The sequence below is a fragment of the Aquarana catesbeiana genome, linkage group LG06 (genome assembly GCF_042186555.1).
Source record: "Aquarana catesbeiana isolate 2022-GZ linkage group LG06, ASM4218655v1, whole genome shotgun sequence".
In the NCBI taxonomy this organism is placed as follows: Eukaryota; Metazoa; Chordata; class Amphibia; order Anura; family Ranidae; genus Aquarana; species Aquarana catesbeiana.
Genome location: NC_133329.1, coordinates 100,981,360 through 101,004,625, shown reverse-complemented (window position 1 = coordinate 101,004,625; position 23,266 = coordinate 100,981,360). Strand labels below are relative to the sequence as shown.

General features: G+C 43.3%; 1 protein-coding gene across 1 annotated transcript in view; it reads left to right on the top strand.

The window, feature by feature from the left end:
- ERN2 (endoplasmic reticulum to nucleus signaling 2) overlaps positions 1-23,266 on the top strand; it is a 105,344-nt gene that overhangs the window by 47,093 nt on the left and 34,985 nt on the right. The window contains exons 4-10 of the mRNA XM_073636534.1: positions 299-371; positions 2,299-2,371; positions 8,405-8,527; positions 13,360-13,461; positions 17,126-17,387; positions 18,972-19,050; positions 23,013-23,160. Coding sequence (XP_073492635.1) covers positions 299-371; positions 2,299-2,371; positions 8,405-8,527; positions 13,360-13,461; positions 17,126-17,387; positions 18,972-19,050; positions 23,013-23,160 — 860 coding nt within the window. The remainder of the gene's footprint in view (positions 1-298; positions 372-2,298; positions 2,372-8,404; positions 8,528-13,359; positions 13,462-17,125; positions 17,388-18,971; positions 19,051-23,012; positions 23,161-23,266) is intronic.

The window sequence follows — 23,266 nt, the reverse complement described above, 5'->3', positions numbered from 1 at the left end:
ATTCCATCGTTGATGTAATTTGTAGGACTTGTGCCCCATTGTTTGTGTCCATGGGAGGCATTGTGCCCCATTGTTGATATCATTGGGAGGAACTGTGCCCCATCTTTGGTGTCAATGGTAGGAATTGTGCCCCTCTGTTGGTGTCATTGGAAGGAATTGCGCCCCTTCATTGGTGTCAATGAATGAAATAGTACCCCAAGGGCCAGATAAAAGCAAGCAAAGGGCTGCAGTTTAGAGACCACTGCTGTAGAGGATGGTCGTAGTATATTCTGATAAGTGACTTTTATCTGTGTTACAGACCCGCTTTCCTGCCGGACCCCAGCGATGGAAGCCTGTACATCCTGGGGGGAAGAAACAAGGAGGGACTCATGGTGAGTGCATACAGCTAATAAACCTTTGCTGGCCATAGACGGGGCAGATCATTCCCTCAATATGACAAGGAGAAATGTGATTATCTTCAGTCACATTGGAACACACTGCTGTACTTGTATGACTTATCTGACACATTGGTACAGTTTTTGCACAATTCATTGTAAAGCATAAGGATCCTTACAGGCCAAGGTAAGGTAAGTTGGTAAATCTTTTTTAATGAAAATGGCCACTTGCAACATTATAAGCAATAGTTCTCTGTACCAAGGTATACCCATAAACAGCCTAATCAGTGTCAGATCAGGGGTTGGGGTGGGGCAGTTATGGGCCATACTCATTAAAGCTGGCCACAGTTATATTTGTTTAATGAGTGGCCCTGTTGGCCCCCTTGCTTCTGACATTCTTTGTTTAATAAATTGTAGGAGCCGAGTGGAAAATTGTTGGCGGAACAGGGACTGCTTCCAATCAGATGAAGCCGCTGTTTGGGTATTCTGAGAGCTGTCAGAGAATAATAGCCCAACGGGCGGTCTTGTCCATCCGTACCGAATAGTGTGGGGGAGGAACCTGTTGTATTGCCAGCTTAAGGCTTTGTTAGGATATGAGCAGAGAAAGCATCTTTGAAGAAGACCTAAAACAGTGATGGCGAACCTTGGCACCCCAGATGTTTTGGAACTACATTTCCCATGCTGCTCAACTACACTGCAGAGTGCATGAGCATCATGGGAAATGTAGTTCCAAAACATCTGGGGTGCCAAGGTTCGCCATCACTGACCTAAAACAACAAAATAAGCTAGCTAGCTGCTTCAAAGGAATTTTGTCTCCCATGTCCATCTGCCTAGGTGGGCCTGTTCCTAAGATAGTGTGGTTGGAAGCGCCCGCCCCACTTTCCCTCCTTACTTTCTGATTATACATTAACCAAGGAGGCGAATATTAAAATTGGTGTTGATGGACGACAACGCTTGCCTTGCCTTCCCAAGGCAAGCGCTGTTACAGTCTATGCCGGTTGAAAGGGGGCGTGTATGCCGTAAGAACTTATTTTTCTGATGAATTTAAGGCGATGTGTCATGTGCATTACACATGGTTACAGAACAGTTATGACAAGGCTCAATGCACTTAAATGGGCCGCTTATGGTAGCGGTACTGCCTTCTGAATGCAACCTGTGTTATAAATTGCGTTGTCAGTGTGTATTAGCCTGGCCACTGGCCATGTTAACTAGCAGTTCAGCTCTGCCTGGTCTCCCCACACGTTCACCATCAGAACAAGGCTCCAATAATGTGCTGTGGGTATACTTTTGGAAATGGTCTGATGTCTGCTAATGATGGTCAACACACAAGCAACAAGCATGCCCCACAGAAGCATTCGCTACACAGGGGTAGTGGCAACTGAGTATTGCCACCACTGCACCATTGTCACACCCACAAATTGGGCTCTGATAAGAGAAGCAACCTGGGACCTGCTTGATAGTAACTGCAGAAAGGATTTTCTGTGTAATCCAGTAGAGGATCATTGGAGAGACAAAGAAAAAAAGATAATAGATGAATGTACTGAGATGCATTTGGCTCATTGACCATTATGGGTGTCTTTTTTTTTTTTTTTTCTTGACCAGTACTGAGTAGTCTCATTCTCTAAAGCAACAGTGTTGCAGAAAAAAAAATTTAAATTAAAAATTCCTGCTAAAGAAAAAAACTCTTACATATGTTTCAGGACAGGGCACAGTATGGAAGGCCAGTGGGTAGAATGACAGCAGGTATCCGATTCAGCCAGGTGAAGATTCTGCGTGCGGTTTTGCTCAACAGAAGCTAATTTTGCAAGGAATTTTTATTTTAATTCCAAGACAGGGTTGCTTTAATTGATTTGAAAATTTACAGGATGTAGTTTCATTAACATAACATAGCTTTACCTGATCCTTCTTCTTCCTTATTTTGTAGAAATTACCCTTCACCATCCAGGAATTGGTCCAGTCCTCTCCCTGCCGTAGCTCTGATGGGATCCTATATACAGGTAACACAGAGGATAATGCAGCCACCATGGTTTGTAAGAGTTTTACAGCAACTTACTCTAGCACTTTTTAACCGCTTCAGCCCCGGAAAATTTGGCTGCTGAATGACCAGGCCATTTTTTGCGATTCGGCACTGCGTCGCTTCAACTGACAATTGCGCGGTCGTGCGATGTTGCACCCCAACAAAATTGACGTCCTTTTTTCCCCACAAACAGAGCTTTCTTTTGGAAGTATTTGATCATCTCTGCGGTTTTTATTTTTTGCGCTATAAACAAAAAAAGTGACAATTTTGAAAAAAACACAATATTTTGTACTTTTTGCTATAATAAATATCCCCATTTTTTTTTTTAAAAGCAAATTTTTTCTCAGTTTAGGCAGTTATGTATTCTACATATTTTTGGTAATAAAAATCGCAATAAGCATATATTGATTGGTTTGCGCAACAGTCATAGCGTCTACAAAATAGTGGATAGATTTATAGCATTTTTATTATTATTTATTTATTTATTTTTTACTAGTAATGGCGGTGATCTGCGATTTTTATCATGATTGCGACATTATGGCGGACACATCGGACAATTTTGACAACTTTTTGGGACCATTGCCATTTATACAGCGAACAGTGCTATAAAAATGCATTGATTACTGTAAAAATGACACTGGCAGTGAAGGGGTTAACACTAAGGGACGATCAAGGGGTTAATTGTGTTCCCTGCTACGTGTTCTAATTGAAGGAGGGATGGGACTTGCTAGGGGAAGAGATAGATCGGTGTTCATACTTCATATGAACACACGATCAGTCTCTTCTCCCCTCAGTTTACACACAGAGATCCCGGTTCTCACCGTGTCATTCGCATTGGCTCCGGGGGCGTGCGCATGCCCCTAGTGGCCACAATAAGAAGCAACGTAACATGACAGCAATTCGTGCAGCCGTGCCATGTTGCTGCAGTACAACTGCGGAGGCTGGTCGGCAAGCTGTTAAAGGTATCTTTTTAAAGTGGTTGTAAAGGCTTTATTAGGTTGTTGCAGCTAAATAATTGCCTGAACGCAATCCCAATCCAGCGCTGTGCCCAAAAGTAGTGAAGCTGCTCTCTCTCTCCTGCCTCGTAGGACTCAGTGAGAGCAGCAGGAGCCATTGGCTCCTGCTGCTGTCAAGCCAATCCAGTGACGAGGAAGGCAGGGGCAAGCCCACGCATGTGCCTCCATAGAAAGCGGCTTACTATGGTGGCTTATAGAGAAGGGTAGGAGGCAAGAGCACCAGCGGGGGAGCCCAGAAGAGGAGGATCTCTTTGCAAAACCATTGCACTGTAACTTTACCATGTTTGTTATATGCAGTGGGTACAGAAAAGAATCACCGCCTCCCTTTAAAATAATTAAAATATAATAATAATTTTGTTGCGTTGCAGCCTGAAATGAAGACAGACACAGTTTTTGTTTTATCCAGCTGTATTTGCTAATGCAACTTCTAACAACCAAATGAAAGATTATAACACAAACATGTCAGAAAAAATAAAACACATGGAAAAAGGATCACCTCCTTGTGTCAGTATTTTGTTGAACCACCCTTTGCTTTAACTACAGCCTTTACTCTGTTGGGACGTATCTCTACTAACTTTGCACATCTAGACTTTGCAATATTTGCCCACTCTTCTTTGCAGAACTGCACAAGTTCAGTTAAATTTGATGGTGACCATTTGTGGGCTGAAGTCTTCAAGTCATTCCACAGATTTTCAATGGGGTTTAAGTCTCTGACTAGGGGCTCTGACTAGGCCATGCAAGAACATTCACCTTTTTCTCCTTCAACCACTGTGTGCTCATTTTTGCCGTGTGCTTTGGGTCATTGTCATGTTGGTAAACCTTCTTTCCATTGACAACTCTCTGGCAAAGGGCAGCAGATTTCCTCAAGAATTTGATGGTATTTTGCCCCATCCATTTTTCCTTCTATCCTGACAAGTGCTCCAGTTCCTGTTGCAGAGAAACACCCCCATAACAGGATATTACCACCTCCATGCTTTACTGTAGGAATGGTGTTATCTGGATAGTGAGATGTTTTGGATTTCTGCCAGACAAATCTCTTGGTGTTGAGTCAAAATAATTAAAATTTAGTCTTACCTGACCACCTTAAATGCACCTTGAAGACTCTGAGGCCACGTGGAAAAAGGTGTCATGGTTCAACAAAATACTGACATTTCACTTGGATGTTATAAGTTGCATGGCGTAAATACAGCTGGATAAAATGTGATTATTTTCAAGGGGCTGATTCTTTTCTATACACACTGTATATGTGTGTATATATATATATATATATATATATATATATATTTATTTATTAAAGGAGCCTTTACAATCACTTTGAAAATGACAAAACTGCAAGGAAGAAATACTTGCCTCTCCTGCTGCCCACACTGCTGAACTCTGCTCCAACCTTCAATCTCCTGGTTAGTCTCTGATCAACCTTCGATCTTAGATCTCTTGGGTCCCCCACAGCACTTACTGTTTTTTTCCTGCTGAACTGAGATCACTATTGCGTCCTGTAATGAGTGAAGGTCAAACAGCTGGAATACATATACCGTATTTATTGGCGTAAAACACGCACTTCTTCCCCCTTAAGATAGGGGTAAAATTGTGTGTGCGTGTTATACGCCGATATAGGCTGCCACCGAGGGGAAGGAGGGGACGAGCACTGCCAAAATAGACAGATATGGATCTCCTTTGTACTCCGCTCGGCACGCAGTCACGCTCAGTCCCACCCCCTGGATATCTCCTAGCATTGACTTCCTGACATTGGACCGGTGTTATGTCCATCATAGGATCTGGGCCAAGGGGCGGGACTGGGCGTGAGGCCGAGCCAAGTACACAGGAGATCTGGCTCTATTTCGGCAGCGCTCGTCCCCTCCTTCCCCTCGTGGCTGCCTATATTTCGGCAAGGCTGCAGATGGACACTGATCAAGCTGCAGTGAGGAGCAATGCTGCAGGTGGGCTCTGATTAGACTGCAGATGGGCACTGATTAGACTGCAGATGGGCACTGATTAGACTGCAGATGGGCACTGATTAGACTGCAGATGGGCACTGATTAGACTGCAGATGGGCACTGATTAGGCTGCAGATGGGCACTGATTAGACTGCAGATGGGCACTGATTAGACTGCAGATGGGCACTGATTAGACTGCAGGTGGGCTCTGATTAGACTGCAGATGGGCACTGATTAGACCGCAGATGGGCACTGATTAGGCTGCAGATGGGCACAGATCAGGCTGCACTGAAGCTGCAGATGGGCACTAATCAGGCTGCATTGATGCTCACTAACCATTATTTTGCTTCAAAGTGGTTTATTTTTTAAAAAAAAGTTGTTTTTTTTTCCGGAAACTTCCCACTTAAATTGGGGTGCGTGTTATAGGCCGATAAATACGATAAATGTGTTATTTTAAATGTTACATTCAAAAGGATTTGTGAATCTGTTTGGCCAGTCTTGTGATTTACACCCCATTGCTACGCCGGTGGCACACACATTTCCTATTTCAGCTTTGTAGATTTCTACGTTGCTGCCCACCTGCTAATTGGGTAATAGCCAGCCAGGCATCATCCATTGAGGACGGTGAAGTAGTGAAGTTGAAAGAAAAAGTAGTGGTGAGATCTTCCTGACTGTGAAATGTGTAAATCATAAGAATGACCACGCAGAATTAAAAATCATTAAAACCGTAACCATTTTTTGAACTGTTTCCACTTTAACCAGCAGTGTCTAATACATATTCTTAGACCCGAGCTATTGCCCATTTATTCTTCTGTGTTGATTCATTAAATAGCTCTGTAATTAGAGCCATCTTGGGAACTGAATTGCATTAATGCCGGCTGTTAATTCAGAGCCGGATATAGCAGCTGACTTTCGGGGAACTCTTTCTCAGTTTATTCATTTGTTAAGAGAAAACAGATGAATAAACAGCCAGTAGCTAATTTGTATATAAATATACGTCAGACACTATTGTTTCATTATTACCACTTGGAGTTTGTACAAAGATACTTAATATAACGCTGCTTCACTACAAGGATTCATTCTGCTGTTTACAACTAGTAGGAAATACAGCTTCTCCGGAATGGCTGATAACTCATTTCCAAATTTCAATGTAAGGCTCGGTTCACATATATGTGAATTGGATGCGTTTTTAATCACATCTCATTCGCATAACATGTGAATTTGTCTGGCTTTCAATAGGGGCCGGTTCACACATGTGCAGGGCGGCTGCGGTGCAGTTTTAAAAAGGGTCCTGTGCATTTTTTGGGTAAAAATTCGTACCTGAATCGCACCTGAAGCAGTGAACAGAAACGCACCGGACTGCTGCACTGAAACCGCGGCCGCATATATGTGAACCCAGCCTGTGAATTCCATTTTATGATCCAATTTTGTCATTTACAATGACCCACCAGTAGCTGTAGAAGTGTGCATAAATACAATCCCCATGTCTCAAATCTAAAGCAACTGTGTATAAATCTCTTCTGTTTTCATCAGTCCTTTATCTCCAGGAAAGTGATTGTGCCTAGGCTGAGCATTGCAGTCAGGGAGAATGATGTGATTGGTATCCTGCAGACAGGAAGAAGCATTTCCTTAGCCTTCTCTCCCCGGGTGATCACTCACTCTGACTGTGCCCTGTAACTTTGTAGAAAGATGGAGGCAGCATTGAGATACTGATCTGTGTGAGGCAACATTTAGGATTACACCCAAGAACGGGCATCGGGGGTTACATGATTGTGTCATCTTTGCTGGCGTTGTGGTCCCAGGATCAGTTGCTGACCCTGTTTGATGCTTGAACAAAGATGGTGCCAGCCTTCTAAAAAGAAAAGCAGATGAGAGCATTGCTTTGGGGGGGGCAAACCAACACCACCCCCTCCCCCCTTCGTGGCAGGAAACGAACATTTAACACACACACACACACACACACACCCCCCGGACAGCCTCCTGCCCAGACTCAGATCTCCCCTCCTCGAGTCGGGGAGTGCTGGATGACTGAGCTGATGGTGAGCCATCCCTGGCGTGGTGGCTGCTAGGGTCCGTCGGCCGTGCCCTTCCTTCTCCCTCCCCCGGCCATGCATTTCCTCCCCCCCCCCCCCCTTGGCCAATAACATTGCTTCTCTTTTTGGCCAATCAGGAAATGGGTCTCATGACACGCTTCCTGATTGGATGGGAGGAGAATCGGTGTGAGAAGAGCGCTTCTGGCTCTAATCACGCTGGAATCCATGGTCCGGTGCCCTGTATGTAGATCAGGGGGCTGGACGCATGGATAGGGGGGCAGCCCCTGTGCGCCTCTAATGGACGAGCTGCCACTGGTTACACTTAGATTTTAGGTAGCATGCATGTGGTTCATAGAAAAGATGACACTAGGTCCCCTTTTAATGATATTATTGTTTGGGAAATGCAACAGATATGCAAGTGGGAAAACGCTGATACAAAGAAGTATAGGTATCCACAAGAGTACAACCATTCACGTGAATGGCAGGCTGTACGCAGCCCCTGCAGCTCCCTAGTGCGGGAAAACACCGGAAGATTTACGCTAGGCATAAAAAATGCCTATAATAGTATATGTGAATGGACAAAGGAAGAAAAACCTCCACTTTTAAGGCTCATTCACATATGTGGCAGGCCTTGCCGCCCCTCTGAAAAGCATTCTGCAATGGATCGCTTTTCAAAGGTGTTTGTCAGTCGGTGACTAGGCGATATGTCGTCCCCTCACTGCCTGATTTAACTTTGTAATTGCCTCACCACCGATCTGCAATCACGTACATTGCACACGATTGTGGTTTAGATTCGTTTATGATAAAAATATAGTTTGGGTACAGCGTTGTATGACTGCGCAATTGTCATTCATAGTGTGACAGCGCTGAAAGCTGAATACTGGCCTGGGCAGGAAGGGGGGTGCAGAGATGTACTCTCCTGTTTTAATAGATCATCCCCATTGTGTCCCCATTCTGATTACTCTCTATAGGAACAAAGAGGCTCCTTACTTTTGAGGCCCATTGTTGTTCTTTGTCATTCTTGGTGCAGGTAAGAAGCAGGATTCCTGGTTTGTGGTAGATCCGAAGTCTGGAGAGAAGCAGACCACTCTGTCCACAGAGTCCTCAGACGGATTGTGTCCATCGTCCCCTCTGCTGTATATTGGACGCACACGTAAGTTGACCAGGTTTGCCTATAGCTGTCTATGAATCCACTTTATCGCAGCCAACTGTAGTGAAAGTCAAATCTTTTGTAACTGTTATCAAATGCTCATATCTTGATGAGGACAATATGCTTGAGGAATGTATACACATCTCAGTGTATTCAGCAGTGGAATCATTGTACCTTGTGCCCTGGGCTGTTTTCAGTATATTCACCCCCTGCCAGTTTAATGATATGATGTTTCATGGTCAGCTCACACAGCCATGTCATTGATTTCAGGTGGAGGGAGTGTGCATACATGCACTATATTACCAAAAGTATTGGGATGCCTGCCTTTACACACACATGAATGTTAATGGCATCCCAGTCTTAGTCCATAGGGTTCAATATTAAGTTGGCCCACACTTTGCAGCTATAACAGCTTTAACTCTTCTGGGAAGGCTGTCCACAATGTTTAGGAGTGTGTCTATGGGAATGTTTGACCATTCTTCCAGAAGCGCATTGTGAGGTCAGGCACTGATGTGGACGAGAAGGCCTGGCTCGCAGTCTCCGCTCTAATTCATCCCAAAGGTGTTCTATCAGGTTGAGGTCAGGACTCTGTGCAGGCAAGTCAAGTTCCTCCACCCCAAACTCGCTCATCCATGTCTTTATGGACCTTGCTTTGTGCACTGGTGCGCAGTCATGTTGGAACAGGAAGGGGCCATCCCCAAACTGTTCACACAAAGTTGGGAGCATGACCAGTACACAAAGCAAGGTCCATAAAGACATGGATGAGCGAATTTGGGGTGGAGGAACTTGACTGGCCTGCACAGAGTCCTGACCTCAACCCAATAGAACACCTTTGGGATGAATTAGAGGGGAGACTGGGACCCAGGCCTTCTCGTCCAACATCAGTGCCTGACCTCACAAATGTGCTTCTGGAAGAATGGTCAAACATTCCCATATACGCACTCCTAAACCTTGTGGACAGCCTTCCCAGAAGAGTTGAAGGAAGCTGTTATAGCTGCAAAGGGTGGGCCAACTTAATATTGAACCCAAAAGGCTAAGACTGAGATGCTATTAAAGCTTGTGTGAGTGTAAAGGCAGGTGTCCCAATACTTTTGGTAATATAGTGTATGTACATTGACGTGGAAAAGTATTCATGCCCCTTGAAATTTTCCATATTTTGTCATGTTACAACCAAAAACGTAAATGTATTTTATGTGATAGACCAACACAAATTGGCACATAATTGTGAAGTGGAAAGAAAATGATAAATGGTTTTCCAAATCTTTTACAAATAAATATCTGAAAAGTGTGGCGTGCATTTGTATTCAGCCCCCTTTACTCTGATACCCCTAACTAAAATCTAGTGGAACCAATTGCCTTCAGAAGTCACCCAATTAGTAAATAGAGTCCACCTGTGTGTAATTTAATCTCAGTATAAATACAGCTGTTCTGTGAAGTCCTCAGGTTTGTTAGAGAACCTTAGTGAACAAAACGCATCATGAAAACCAAGGAACACACCAGACAGGTCAGAGATAAAGTTATGCAGAAGTTTAAAGGAGAGTTAGGTTATAAAAAAATATCCCAAGCTTTGAACATTTCATGGAACACTGTTCAATCCATCATCTGAAAATGAAAAGAGTATAACACAACTGTAAACCTACCAAGACATGGCCGTCCACCTAAACTGACAGGCCGGGCAAGGAGAGCATTATTCAAAGAAGCAGCCAAGAGGCCCATGGTAACTCTGGAGGAGCTGCAGAGATCCACAGCTCAGGTGGGAGAATCTGTCCACAGGACAACTATTAGTCGTGCACTCCACAAATCTGGCCTTCATAGAAGAGTGGCAAGTAGGGATGAGCTTAGAGTTCGAGTTGAACTCAAAAGTGCTAATTTTAAAGGCTTATATGCATGGTATTGTCATAAAAAGTGTTTGGGCACCTGGGTCCTGCCCCTGGGGACAAGGATCAATGCAAAAAAAAGTTTTAAAAATGGCCGTTTTTTCGGGAGCAGTGATTTTAATAATGCTTAAAGTGAAACAATAAAAGTGTAATATCCCTTTAAATTTCGTACCTGGGGGTGTCTATAGTATGCCTGTAAAGGGGCGCATGTTTCCCGTGTTTATAACAGTCTGACAGCAAAATGACATTTCAAAGGAAAAAAAGTAATTTAAAACTACTCGCGGCTATAATGAATTGCCGGTCCAACAATACACATAAAAGTTCATTGATAAAAACGGCATGGGAATACCCCACAGGGGAACCCCGAACCAAAATTTAAAAAAAATGACGTGGGGGGTCCCCCTAAATTCCATACCAGGCCCTTCAGGTCTGGTATGGATATTAAGGGGAACCCCGGCCAAAAAAAAAAAAAATAAAAATTGCGTGGGGTCCCCCTCAAAATCTATACCAGACCCTTCAGGTCTGGTATGGATTTTAAGGGGAACCCTGCGCCAAAATTAAAAAAAAAAAAAATGCAATGGGGTCCCCCCAAAAATCCATACCAGACCCTTATCCGAGCACGCAACCTGGCAGGCCGCAGGAAAAGAGGGGGGGACGAGAGAGCGCCCCCCCTCCTGAACCATACCAGGCCACATGCCCTCAACATTGGGAGGGTGCTTTGGGGTAGCCCCCTAAAACATCTTGTCCCCATGTTGATGGCCACAAGGGCCTCATCCCCACAACCCTTGCCCGGTGGTTGTGGGGGTCTGCGGGCGGGGGGGCTTATCGGAATCTGGAAACCCCCTTTAACAAGGTGACCCCCAGATCCCAGCCCTCCCCCCTGTGTGAAATGGTAAGGGGGTACAAAAGTACCACTACCATTTCACAAAAAAAACTGTCAAAAATGTTAAAAATGACAAGAGACAGTTATAGAGCAAAATATAAAAATGACAACCATGCTTATATAGATAGTAACTGTATCAGCACAGAGTGGTACTGTGGATACTATATAGGTAAACAGTGCCACGTCCCATTTAAATTTGAGAAGAATTTGAAGAAAAAAGGCTTGGACTTTTTAGGCACGGCCAGACAGTAATTGTAGAAAAATATACTTTAATTATACACAAAGAAAAATTATATAATAAAATCCTCGTTAATGAATCAAATACTAATTCATTAATAGCCGCAAGTAGTTTTAAATGACTTTTTTTTTCCTTTGAAATGTCATTTTGCTGTCAGACTGTTCTAAACACGGGAAACATGCACCCCTTTACAGGCATACTATAGACACCCCCCAGGTACGAAATTTAAAGGGATATTACACTTTTATTGTTTGACTTTAAGCATTATTAAAATCACTGCTCCCGAAAAAACGGCCGTTTTTAAAACTTTTTTTTGCATTGATCCATGTCCCCTGGGGCAGGACCCAGGTCCCCAAACACTTTTTATGACAATAACTTGCATATAAGCCTTTAAAATTAGCACTTTTGATTATTCATGTTCGTGTCCCATAGACTTTAACGGTGTTCGAACAAATTTTTTGCCTGTTCGCAAGTTCTGGTGCGAACCGAACAGGGGGGTGTTCGGCTCATCCCTAGTGGCAAGAAGAAAGCCATTGTTGAAAGAAAGCCATAAGAAGTCCCATTTGCAGTTTGCGGGAAGCCATTTGGGGGACACAGCAAACATGTGGAAGAAGGTGCTCTGGTCAGATGAGAACAAAATTTAACTTTTTGGCATAAAAGCAAAACGCTATGTGTGGCGGAAAATTAACACTGCACATCACCCTGAACACACCATCTCCACCATGAAACATGGTGGGGGCAGAATCATGTTGTGGGGATGTTTTTCTTCAGCTGGGACAAGGAAGCTGGTCAGAGTTGATGGGAAGATGGATGGGGCCAAATACAGGGCAATCTTAGAAGAAAACCTGTTATGCTGCGTACACACGGTCGGACTTCCCAACGGCAAATGTGCGATCGGAGCTTGTTGTTGGAAATTCTGACCGTGTGTAGGCTCCATCGGACTTTTTCCATCGGAGTTTCTGACACACAATTTGAGATCTGGATCTCAAATTTTCCGACAACAAAATCCGTTGTCATAAATTCCGATCGCGTGTACACAATTCCGACGCACAAAGTTTCACGCATGCTCAGAATCAAGCAGAAGAGCTGCACTGGCTATTGAACTTCATATTTCTCGGCTCGTCATACGTGTTGTACGTCACCGCGTTCTTGACGTTCGCAATTTCCAAGCAACTTTGTGTGACCGTGTGTATGCAAGACAAGTTTGAGCCAACATCCGTTGGAAAAAAAACATGGATTTTGTTGTCGGAATGTGCGATCGTGTGTACACAGCATTAGAGTCTGCAAAAGACTTGGGGTGGAGGTTCACCTTCACCTTTAGGAAAGAATCCAGGCCTTTCCTGAAGCAATCTACTGAGCTGGCCAGAACCACCTCTGGAGGGAGTCTATTACACATTTTCATAGCTCTTACTGTGAAGAAACCTTTCCGTATTTGGAGATGAAATCTCTTTTTCTCTAGACGTAAAGAGTGCCCCCTTGTCCTCAGTGTTGATGGGGCAATCGAGTAATTTTCTTTCCTACAACCCATGGTTGCAGGAAAGAAATTTGCCCCGTGTATGGCAGACCTTACAACTCCTAGCTATACTAGAATAGTACTTTTTGCCATTTTTACGGGCCCTCCTGCAGTCTGGTGCCCCAGGTGTCCACCCATTCTGCCCTTATAATCTGCCTTCTGTGGCCACATCTTTTAAACTATTCATTAGACATCTGTGCATGTGTCTTACATATGAGGTAAATGTAGGATTCATCAATCTCTTCTCCCATGAGCAATTCATACATAAGTTCTAAATTATTTTTTTGCGCCAGACCATCAGTAAATATCGGTTTTGTTTTGCAGAATACATGATCACCATGTATGACACAAAGTCCCGGGAACTGCGCTGGAACGCCACCTTCCACGACTACTCCGCCCCTCTCTGTGACGAGAGTTATGAATACAGTAGGTCCCGGCCAAAAAGCTGGATGGAGTTCTTATATATTTATTTTTTATATTACGGTGAAGTGTTGGGGGCATGTAATGAGACAGTTCGGTACATAGTATTTTAGTTCCTTTAAGCTGAAGTTTAGGTATGGCAATTTTCAACTACACGGTTCCTACTACAGTGATGTCCAGCTTCCATAGGGATCCCACAGGTATGGCACATACATACTGTATTTACATTGTTCCAAGCAGGACCGATGTAACTATGTAAAAAGTTCAATATGTCGAATTCAGCTTTAAATCTATAGGTGAACAACAGTTGAAGGGCTAATAATATTCCCAACCTGTGTAAAAGCTGAATACCAGGCAAACCACTAAATACGTAGGTTTACATGTCATAGAATTCTGTAATACTGTTCAGCCAGTCTGGTAATTTGGGACATCCTGCAGACTACACTGGCAATACAGTCAAGTTCTCGGCTAGCCTCACCTCACCTGTAATTGGACAACAAAGGAGCAGCAGTATAATATAAGCAGGTTCATCGGTCAGACTGACAGCACCGTGGATAGCTATAGACCCCTAATGCCTGCCTCTATGCGGTAATATTTGAAATATTCAGGTAGCTGCTAGTTCTATGATTAAAAAAAAATAATGTTTGATTAACTGGATTCAGTTTGTTTTCTGTTGCCCAACTTTAAACCTCTACTTTGTACAAAAATTCTCATAACATTCGTTTGTCGAGCAAAAGATTTTGTTTTCTTTTAACACTTGATTTTGGAATGAATGGACGAAAACCACATATGCTGTTTTAGAAATTTGTTTGTTCGAGAAAATTTTTCCAAACCTGCTCTTTTCACCTTTCTCGTCACGGTGGTCGAAAACAAATCTTGGTTTAGAAAAACGAACAAACTTTCTTTGAACATTATTTTCCCAAGAATTTTCGTTCACATTTCTCCCCACCTATGGCCAGCTTTAGGCTGCCCATAGATCATTGGTTCTCAACCCCTCCAGTGTCGTGACCCCTTGATAAAATTTCCCAAGTTGTGGGGACCCCTAACAGTAAAATGTATTTTCGTAGCGTGTGTTGTCAGTACCCAAGGCAAGACAAGTGATTTGTGCCCCTAACCCATAGACATTTAGCGCTCCATGAGTCCCTTCCACTCGTACAGTATTAAAACCCCTTATGGTACATTTTAGGATGTACCACTCTTTCTCTTTGTTCTCCTTTCTTTCTCTTTTATCTCTTTCTATCCCAATTTCTTGTTTTTCTTCCCTTTCCCTCTCTCTAGCTGTCATTCTTGTTCTTTCTCTCTCTTTTCTTTGTTCTTCCCCCTCTTTTCCTCTCCCTTCCATGTATTCTCTATTTGTATACTTTCTCTTACTCCTTGCTTGGGGTGGGTGGGGGGAAGGGGATGGGTGGCAGTGCTGGTAGGGAGTTGAATGAGTGGCAGTGCTGGGGGGGAGTTCTGATCAGCCAACTTAGGTGCTCTTGATCAAGGTCATCTGCTGATCTGAGAACTGTAGTGTGGACTTTTAATGGCAACTATAATCACAGGTAATGTTACTCACTCTGTCTCCGGCTTCACTGTGTCTCCAACTTTGTGGTTACTCGCAGCAGTGACACCTATGCCAAAATCAGGAGATAGGGTCTCCTCCAGCCCCTCCCACTTCACATTCCTCACCAGTCAGCTGACCTCTAGTCTCTGCCCCCCAGCCATGCTGTGAACTGAATGGGCGGCTGCAAAGAGGCTGAGTGGGCGGCCGCGGATTCCAGGAACTGCCCAGCTGGGCAGCCACAGGCTCCTGGGACAGCCCTGCTGGTCGGCCACGAAAAGGCTGGGAGAGCGGTGCGGGATTCAGGAACAGCCCAGGATTCGGAGACCCTTGGCAAATAGTCATTTGACCCCCAGGTTGAGAACCACTGCCATAGACTATGCAATTTTCTTTCCTTCCACCGCAGGTGGAAGGAAAGAAAATTGCTCAATTTCTCCCATCAACATAGTGAGTGTGGATGTAGGAATCTATCCTGCAACTCTATTGTGTTCTGCCAGCAGGGAGCATTTCCTGCCAGTAGAACACAATGATCACTGTTGGTGGCTATAGCCACTGGCAGTGATTGCATGCAAAAAATTTGACAGCTTGGTTGTGCTGAAGTCGATTGATGGATCAACTTTAATACAACCAGCTTGCCCATAGACGGATCAAATCTCAGCTGGTCCCTGCTGAACAGGCTGAAATTTGATCCACCTATAGCCGGCTTTAGTTGGGTGTAGAAAAAAATTTGATGTTTCTTTGCTGAGCTACTAAATTCCCTTATATGTGGCAACCTTCAGAGTGCAGCTGAGCTGTCACATACTGACATTGCAGCCATTTTTAATAATAAATATATGTTTTCCTGAGTGATATTGCTACTTCCTCTGCAGCCTGTCTTCAAAGTGTACTGCATCTGCTGCCTTACCCTGGTGATACCCCCAGATCCTGATACTTGCACAGTCTTTGTACTTAGGTTGGCCATAGACTGTGCGAATTTCTTTCCTGCAACCTGTGGAATTCCCACAGTTCCCTCTTCAACACAGACAGTGTTGACAGAGGAATCCCTCCTGCCAAGACATTGTCTTCTCTGGCAGGCTGGTTGTACCCAAGTTGATCGATCAACTTGGTAAATTCAGCCTGCCCATACATGGTTCAAATCTCAGTCGGTTCCTGCTAAACCAGCCGAGATTCGAGCTATCTATGGCTGGCCTTAGTATTTACAGTATGTTACCCTAAAGTGGATGTAAACCCTCTCCTATACCCAGTAAAGTGAACAGCCTCAGGTGATACACAAAGATGAAACAAATCTCCCTATGTAAGTTTTACATGTATATCTTCTGTCTTTAGCTTGCTAGATTCTTTAGAAAGTGCACATCATGTTAAAAATGTTCTCTTCCTGTTCAGCCCTGGGAGTGTAGTTCGGCATACACTGTGTGACAGCTGATTGGAGGAAAGGCACCCCCCCCCCCTCCACATAGGTAGAGGAAGGAAGGAATGTGCTGTGAATAGACCAGCTCTCTGCTAATCGATTTATAGCACCCACCCCAACACAAATGTCCAGCTGCTTTTATCTCCTGTGTCAGAGAGCTTGTCAGAAGTTATCATGCTGATAACAGAAGAACGGAGCAGCAGAAAGACACAGGACTGAGGCTCGGTTCACATAGGTGCGGTGCGGGAACGCTGCTAATCCACTGCTGGTTTCTGCATTGCACCTGACTCGCAAAGCAGTTCACACTGCCATATGCGAACCACTTGGAGTGTCAATACAAAGTTAATGACACCCCCAGATCGGTTCGCATATCGCAGTGCAAACTGTCAATTCAGACATGAATGGGATCGCATTTGGTCCACACCAGAATTCTGGTGCGGACCAAAAAAAAAGGGTGCTGCATGACTTTGGTCCAAATGCGACACAAATTCAGCCATACAATGTGTATGGCTTGAAATCGCACAGATGTCGCATGTGATTTGCGCTGCAGTGCATAGCGTATCGCATGCGGGGTCGCACAGCACAGTAGTGTGAACCGAGCCTTAGGGCTTTGGAGAGAGATTTGAAAACACTGCAGATATATGTGCCCAGGTCAGATTTCATGAATCAGGTTTACATCCACTTTAACTGATCATGATATTTGTCTGTTTCCCGTACAGAGATGGCTCACTTCGCCTCCACCGGTGATGGGTTATTGGTCACAGCTGACCGGAGTAGCGGGCAGGTGTTGTGGATGCATAATTATGGCTCGCCTGTGGTTGGGCTCTTTATGTGGCACCAGGACAGTCTGAGACGGATCCCTCATCTCAACGTGGCCACAGAGACTTTACGCTACTTAACGTTCAACTCTCAGGACATCCGACTGATCAAATGGATATACCAGGCTGTGCAGGAGCTGGACAGCACCAAGACACATCTACTGTGAGTAGACACGTTACCCTGCGGCACAGCCGTTAGTTCAGCAGAGTGACTTGGTGATCATACTCGCTGTCATTTATCACAATGCTGTTGTAGGAGAGTCTCTTCTGTAGAATATCAATGATACTTTCTTCTATGGATTGATGGAAGCCCAAGATTTTTTAGGTGACATTTGGTAACCCCTTCCACACACCTAAATCAGAATTGAAAAATTAAAGTGAACCAGTGCATAGCCTGTGTAGGAAAAAGCATAAGGTTCACTTAACTGCCAGTACCCCAACTGTACATACTCACCTTCCTTTCATTCCCCCGATGCTCCATTCAGAAACAGAGAAAAAAAAATCCCTGTGTGAGCTCAAAGGTTTAGACTTGGAGCCTACACAGATCTAAGGACTTTTCCTGCACCCATGTTACAGTACTTGGTGCCTGAGTGACCCATAATCAAACACCAGCATTGCGGCCTCTTTTTCCTGTCTGAATGCCGCGGTGCAGGGGAATACAGGTCCGTAAAAAAGAGATTAAAGTAGTATTTAAAATATATATTTAAAGTTTGTCTAAAGCCAAAACTTTTGTTTAGTTTTGGATAGAGTAAGGAAGGGTTATCAACCCTGTCAAGCTATTTTTTGCCGTTTTTGTCCCCGGTGGGATGATTCACAACTCTTTTGCCCCGTACACACGATCGGACATTCCGACATAGATTTATTTCCAATGGAGGTTGGCTCAAACTTGTCTTGCATACACACGGTCGCACAAATGTTGTCGGAAATTCCAAACGTCAAGAACGTGGTGACATACAACACATACGACGAGCCGAGAAAAATGAAGTTTAATAGCCAGTGCGGCTCTTCTGCTTGATTCCGAGGATGCGTGGACTTTTGTGTGTCGGAATCGTGTACACACTCTCGGAATTTCCGACAAAAAGTTTTGTTGTCGGAAAATTTGAGAACCTGCTCTCAAACATTTGTTGTTGGAAATTCTGACAGCAAATGTCCGATGGAATCTACACATGGTCGGACTTTCTGACAACAAGCTCACATCGAACATTTGTGTGTGCAGGGCATTTTTTTTGCACTAGTGATTATTTTTATCTATTGAGTTGTCACTAGAACAGGAAATAGAAGGGAAGTCTCCTAAGGAAATTATTTAGTGGTAATAAAGCCAGAGACAGATAGAAAATTTAGCTGGTTCAGCAGGAACTGACCGAATTTCAATACATCTATGGGCAGGCTGGTTGTACTGAAGGCGATCTGTTGATTGTCTTCAGGTTTTTTCTATTCATTCACTGCTGGCAGCTCTAGCCGCCAGCTGTGATCATTGTATTCTGATGGCTGGGAAAACTTCCGCTATCAGAATACAATAGAGTAGTGAGAGTGATCTGAGCAATTTTCTTTCCTTCAATTGTTGTTGAAGGAAAGAAAATTGCATAATGCATGGCCAGCCTTAGGGAGGCTTCACCTCACTTTTGACAGGTTTACTTCCTAATGTGCCTGTGAGACAGGAAGTAAAGGAAAATCCTTACAACTTCTTTTCCTTATATCCTTGATCCTTAATGAAATGTACTAATCACACGTGTTTCTGTCTATCCAGGCCTTCACTGTATGTCGGGAAGCATGCCAGTGGATTCTATGCCTCCACCTCACTGATCCATGAGGGAGTCTCTATTGTGGTGAGAATATGAGTTAAAAGAACTGACAAACAAGATGGATTCACCCACAGCTGTCAGAATACACTAATCACAGCTGCGTATTGAGAACATTTTTCCAGGGTGTTCCTTCAACAGACTTCTGTTTATCGAGGACCACCACACACTGATCAGAATTTGGCCAGTCCCTGCTGCATGTGCTGAATTTAATTTAGTGTATGACCAGCTTAAGTGGCTGACCCAAAACAAGATCCTAATGCTTGTTCCAGATCAGTGACTCAAAGTATTGAAGAGAAGGGAACCCATGGACCAGCCAGACAACTAGTATGTTCAGAAGGCCATAGAGAAGTGGAGGCCTTCCATTGCTAACCTCCGTCTAAGAATGCTAGTTGAGTTGCTTTCTTTGGCTCTGGTATTTTCCCAGTTACTAACCTGCAACAAGCATGCAGATGAGAAAGTTCTTGTCCTGCTTACCTGTTCCAAATAAGTGCCTCAAAAGTTTTGAAGCCTTGGGATTGCCATGGCAGCCAAAAAAATTAGCATTTTTAGAAACCAGCAATGGCAGCTCCCTCAAGTAACATAAATGATGATGACAATACGGTGTAGCGCTGCTATTATTTAACCAATAAATGTAAGCGCTCAAACAATAAGAAATAGAATTCCACAGAACCAGTAAAAAAATCAATCTGTGACAACTTTCATATAAATCCACATATCATATATAACAGAAATTATAAAAAATCTGCGCTAGGTCACTGCAAAAAGGAAACGGTTGGCAGCCACTTATTTAACTGTTTTACCAGCTAATATACAATATAAAAAGGTGTATAAGCAGCGCTCAAAAGGTAAAGATGATTGTGCAAAAGAATTCAATAGAGAACAAATAAAGTGCAAAAAAATGCCTCCTAAAAGGACATCATAAGGTGCACTGAAAGACAAATAACATCAAAGTATGTAATAAAGTGCAAACGTCCATGTGCATATGATTTATATACAGCATGAAGATAACCGGCAATCTTCAGCAAGAAAACAATAGACAGTCCACAGATCCTGGATAATCCATAAGTGGGAACAATCAATCCATCCGGAAAATGCTCAGTGCAATTTAGACAGATAAGGGGATTCGTCACCATCAGCACCCTCCTAAACATGCCTCTTACCAGAAATGCAGGACCATAGGTTATAATGCTCAAACAGGCAGGAACAGCTGATCATCCGAGAGAGAGAGCGACCGTCAGTGGGTCACGCATCCCATTAGATGACTTGAAAAATATTGCCATAGTGAAGCTCATCAAGTGTTCAAATGCTTTAATAAAACATGGTGGCAACAATTACCCCAATATGGCTGATATACTGCATGTGGAATAACGATGTGAGGTGCAACAGGTTGTTGGCTTGTACGATATCGCTGGGTAGCGGCTCGTCGTGCGTGATGTCGTTAATATGGTTTATCTATTGTCTTTTTACTTTGTTTGATTGGGGATAGGGTAGATTTTTTTTATTACCAGTCTCTTGTTCCTCATCCGAAAGATTATTGCATCTTGTCTCTTGTTCCTTATTTTTTAATTTTTTTAATTCCTTATTATTAGTATCTTTTATTTTTTGTATTTTATGAATATCATTTTTCAATTTTATCTTTCTATGAAATTTATACCATTTATGATGAATTGTTAGAATGTATTTTTTACATTAAAATATATTTATCTTGCCTTTTTATACATCAGGTTGTCAGCTTACTATTTTTACTAGATGGTGCTCCTTCACATGAGCACATTATTTTAATCCTTTAACCACTGATCACATTGCGGACACATAGGTTGGTAATTAGCAGTCCATTTTCAGCAGGCATAGTCGCTATTTATTCTCTCTGGAGTGTGATGTTCGTCACTTGGCCCATCCCCCGAAGACGTCATTGGTGACGAAACACGCCAGGAGTGGCCTGTATGTGAACACATCACGCACGCCTAGCCGCCACCCAGCGGTATTGTACAGCCTGCTGCATCTCACATCATTATTCCACATGCTGTATATCAACTGTATTGCGGTAATTGTTGCCACCATGTTTTATTACAGCATTTTTGAACACTTGATAGGCTTCACTATGGCACTATTTTTCCTTTAACATTTTTCAAGTCATCTAATGGGATTCGTGACACACTGACGGCCGCTCTCTCCTTCAGATGATCAGCTGTTCCTGCCTGTTTGACCCTTTTAATCTATGATCCTGCATTTCTGGTAAGAGGCGTGCTTAGGAGGGTGCTACTGGTGACGGATGCCCTTACCTGTCTAAATTGCACTGAGCACTTTCTGGATGGATTGATTTGTTTCACTGATGGATTATCCAACATCTATGGACTGTCTATTGTTTTCTTGCTGAAGATTGGTGGTTATCTTTATGCTGTATATAAATCATATGCACATGGACACATTTGCACTTTATTATATACTTTGATGTTATTTGTCTTTCAATGCACCTAATGATGTCCTTTTAGGAGGCATTGTTTTGCACTTTATTTGTTCTCTATTGAGTTCTGTTGCACAATCATCTTTACCTTTGAGTGCTGCTTATACACCTTTTTACACATATATATAGTCCTTAGTAAACCAGTCCATATAGACAAAATATACATAAATCTTCACTAAGGTGTCCGTTTATGAAGCGGTGATCAGCGGTGATCCCGAGGATCACCGCTGATCACAGTCCATAAACAGTTTATGAAACAGTGATAATCGGGGGAGAACATGTTTGAACTTGTTCTCCCGCCGATTATCTCTACACGCGGAGAATTCTCATGAATGACACAGTAACGGCCAGTTTATGAAGCTGTGATCTCACCGCTTCACTGGCGATCTGAGTCAGAATTCACACTCCCAGGTTCACCAGCTCAGAGGTGGTGAACCGGGGAGTGAAGAGGAAATCTGGGGGGATCTGAGGGGGAAGGAGGAAGATTTTTAACTTCCTTATGCCTCGTTCAGACCCCCCAACACTGTTAGCATGTCCCCCTGTCATATTTATGTGTATACATATATATACATATATACATATAATGTGTATATGTATATATATATATAATGTGTGTGTATATACATGTATATATAATGTGTGTGTGTGTGTATACATATGTATATAATGTAGGGGGACTCATTATTTTATTAACATTAATCGTCCGTGTATTGAGCGGTGATAATTTATCACCGCTTAATAAACTGACATCTCTGTATTTCTGGTGCTGTAATCTCGTAAAGTCTCACGAGATTCCAGTATCAGGGGCCGTTCTCCACTGTTTGAAGCATTTGTAGATCTCTTCACTCCTCCGAAGGAGAAGCGATCTACAAAGCTTCATAAACTGGCACACAGAGGAGAAAAATCTTCACTGTGAATGCCGGAGAACGAAGCAGTGAATAGATTTCACTGCTTCATAAACGGACACCTATGTATCTTCACATAATATAATTGAAATCTTCCGTGATAATGTATCCCACACCGTGTAATTTAAGTGATAAATTATAACACCACGTGCTCCCTCCAAGCTCCCAGAACTCTCACCTCCACTTTGGGGACATACAGCTTGTATTAACAAACTATCCGAGCTCCTAAATCCTACATCTGGAACCACTTCCACCTCCGTCCACTAGAATCTCATTTGGTACACAGATAAATGCTTCCAGGTATAACAGCTGTGCGGCTCCTTTAAGATTCCTTAGGTTTCCATGCAGCCAAATAGGTGATGCTCGCAATATGACAAGCATAAATTAAGGGCTCTCATTGAGGTTTATTTAGCACTCGCAAATGCACCCGCAGAATATCCACTGTGGTGGTTGGTCACCCTATACTACCTAATTATTGATTGCAGAGCTCAGAATGGTCACTCGTAAAAACCATATGGTCCGACTAAGTTGTTTAATGTTCAGAACCCACCGATAATCAGAAGTCTTGTAATGCAATCTTTTCTAAGTTTGGGCTTCTCTTATGTCACATGATATAGCCTCGTGGAATCACCTTGGCCCGGATAGAGGGTCCCACCACCCAGGATGTCACACTGAAGGAGTCAACTGAATTTGATGTGACACCCAGCACAGATGTCAAATACCCACATGGTGGTGTGGTGTCTGCCAGCCAGTGGCTACTGATAGGTAAGAGGGTGGGACAGTCAAATCAGAAGGAACTGAGCTATCACAACATTGTTCTATGGTTGATATTTGGAAATGCTTGTCTGTTCATTAACTTTTGAAAGGTTGT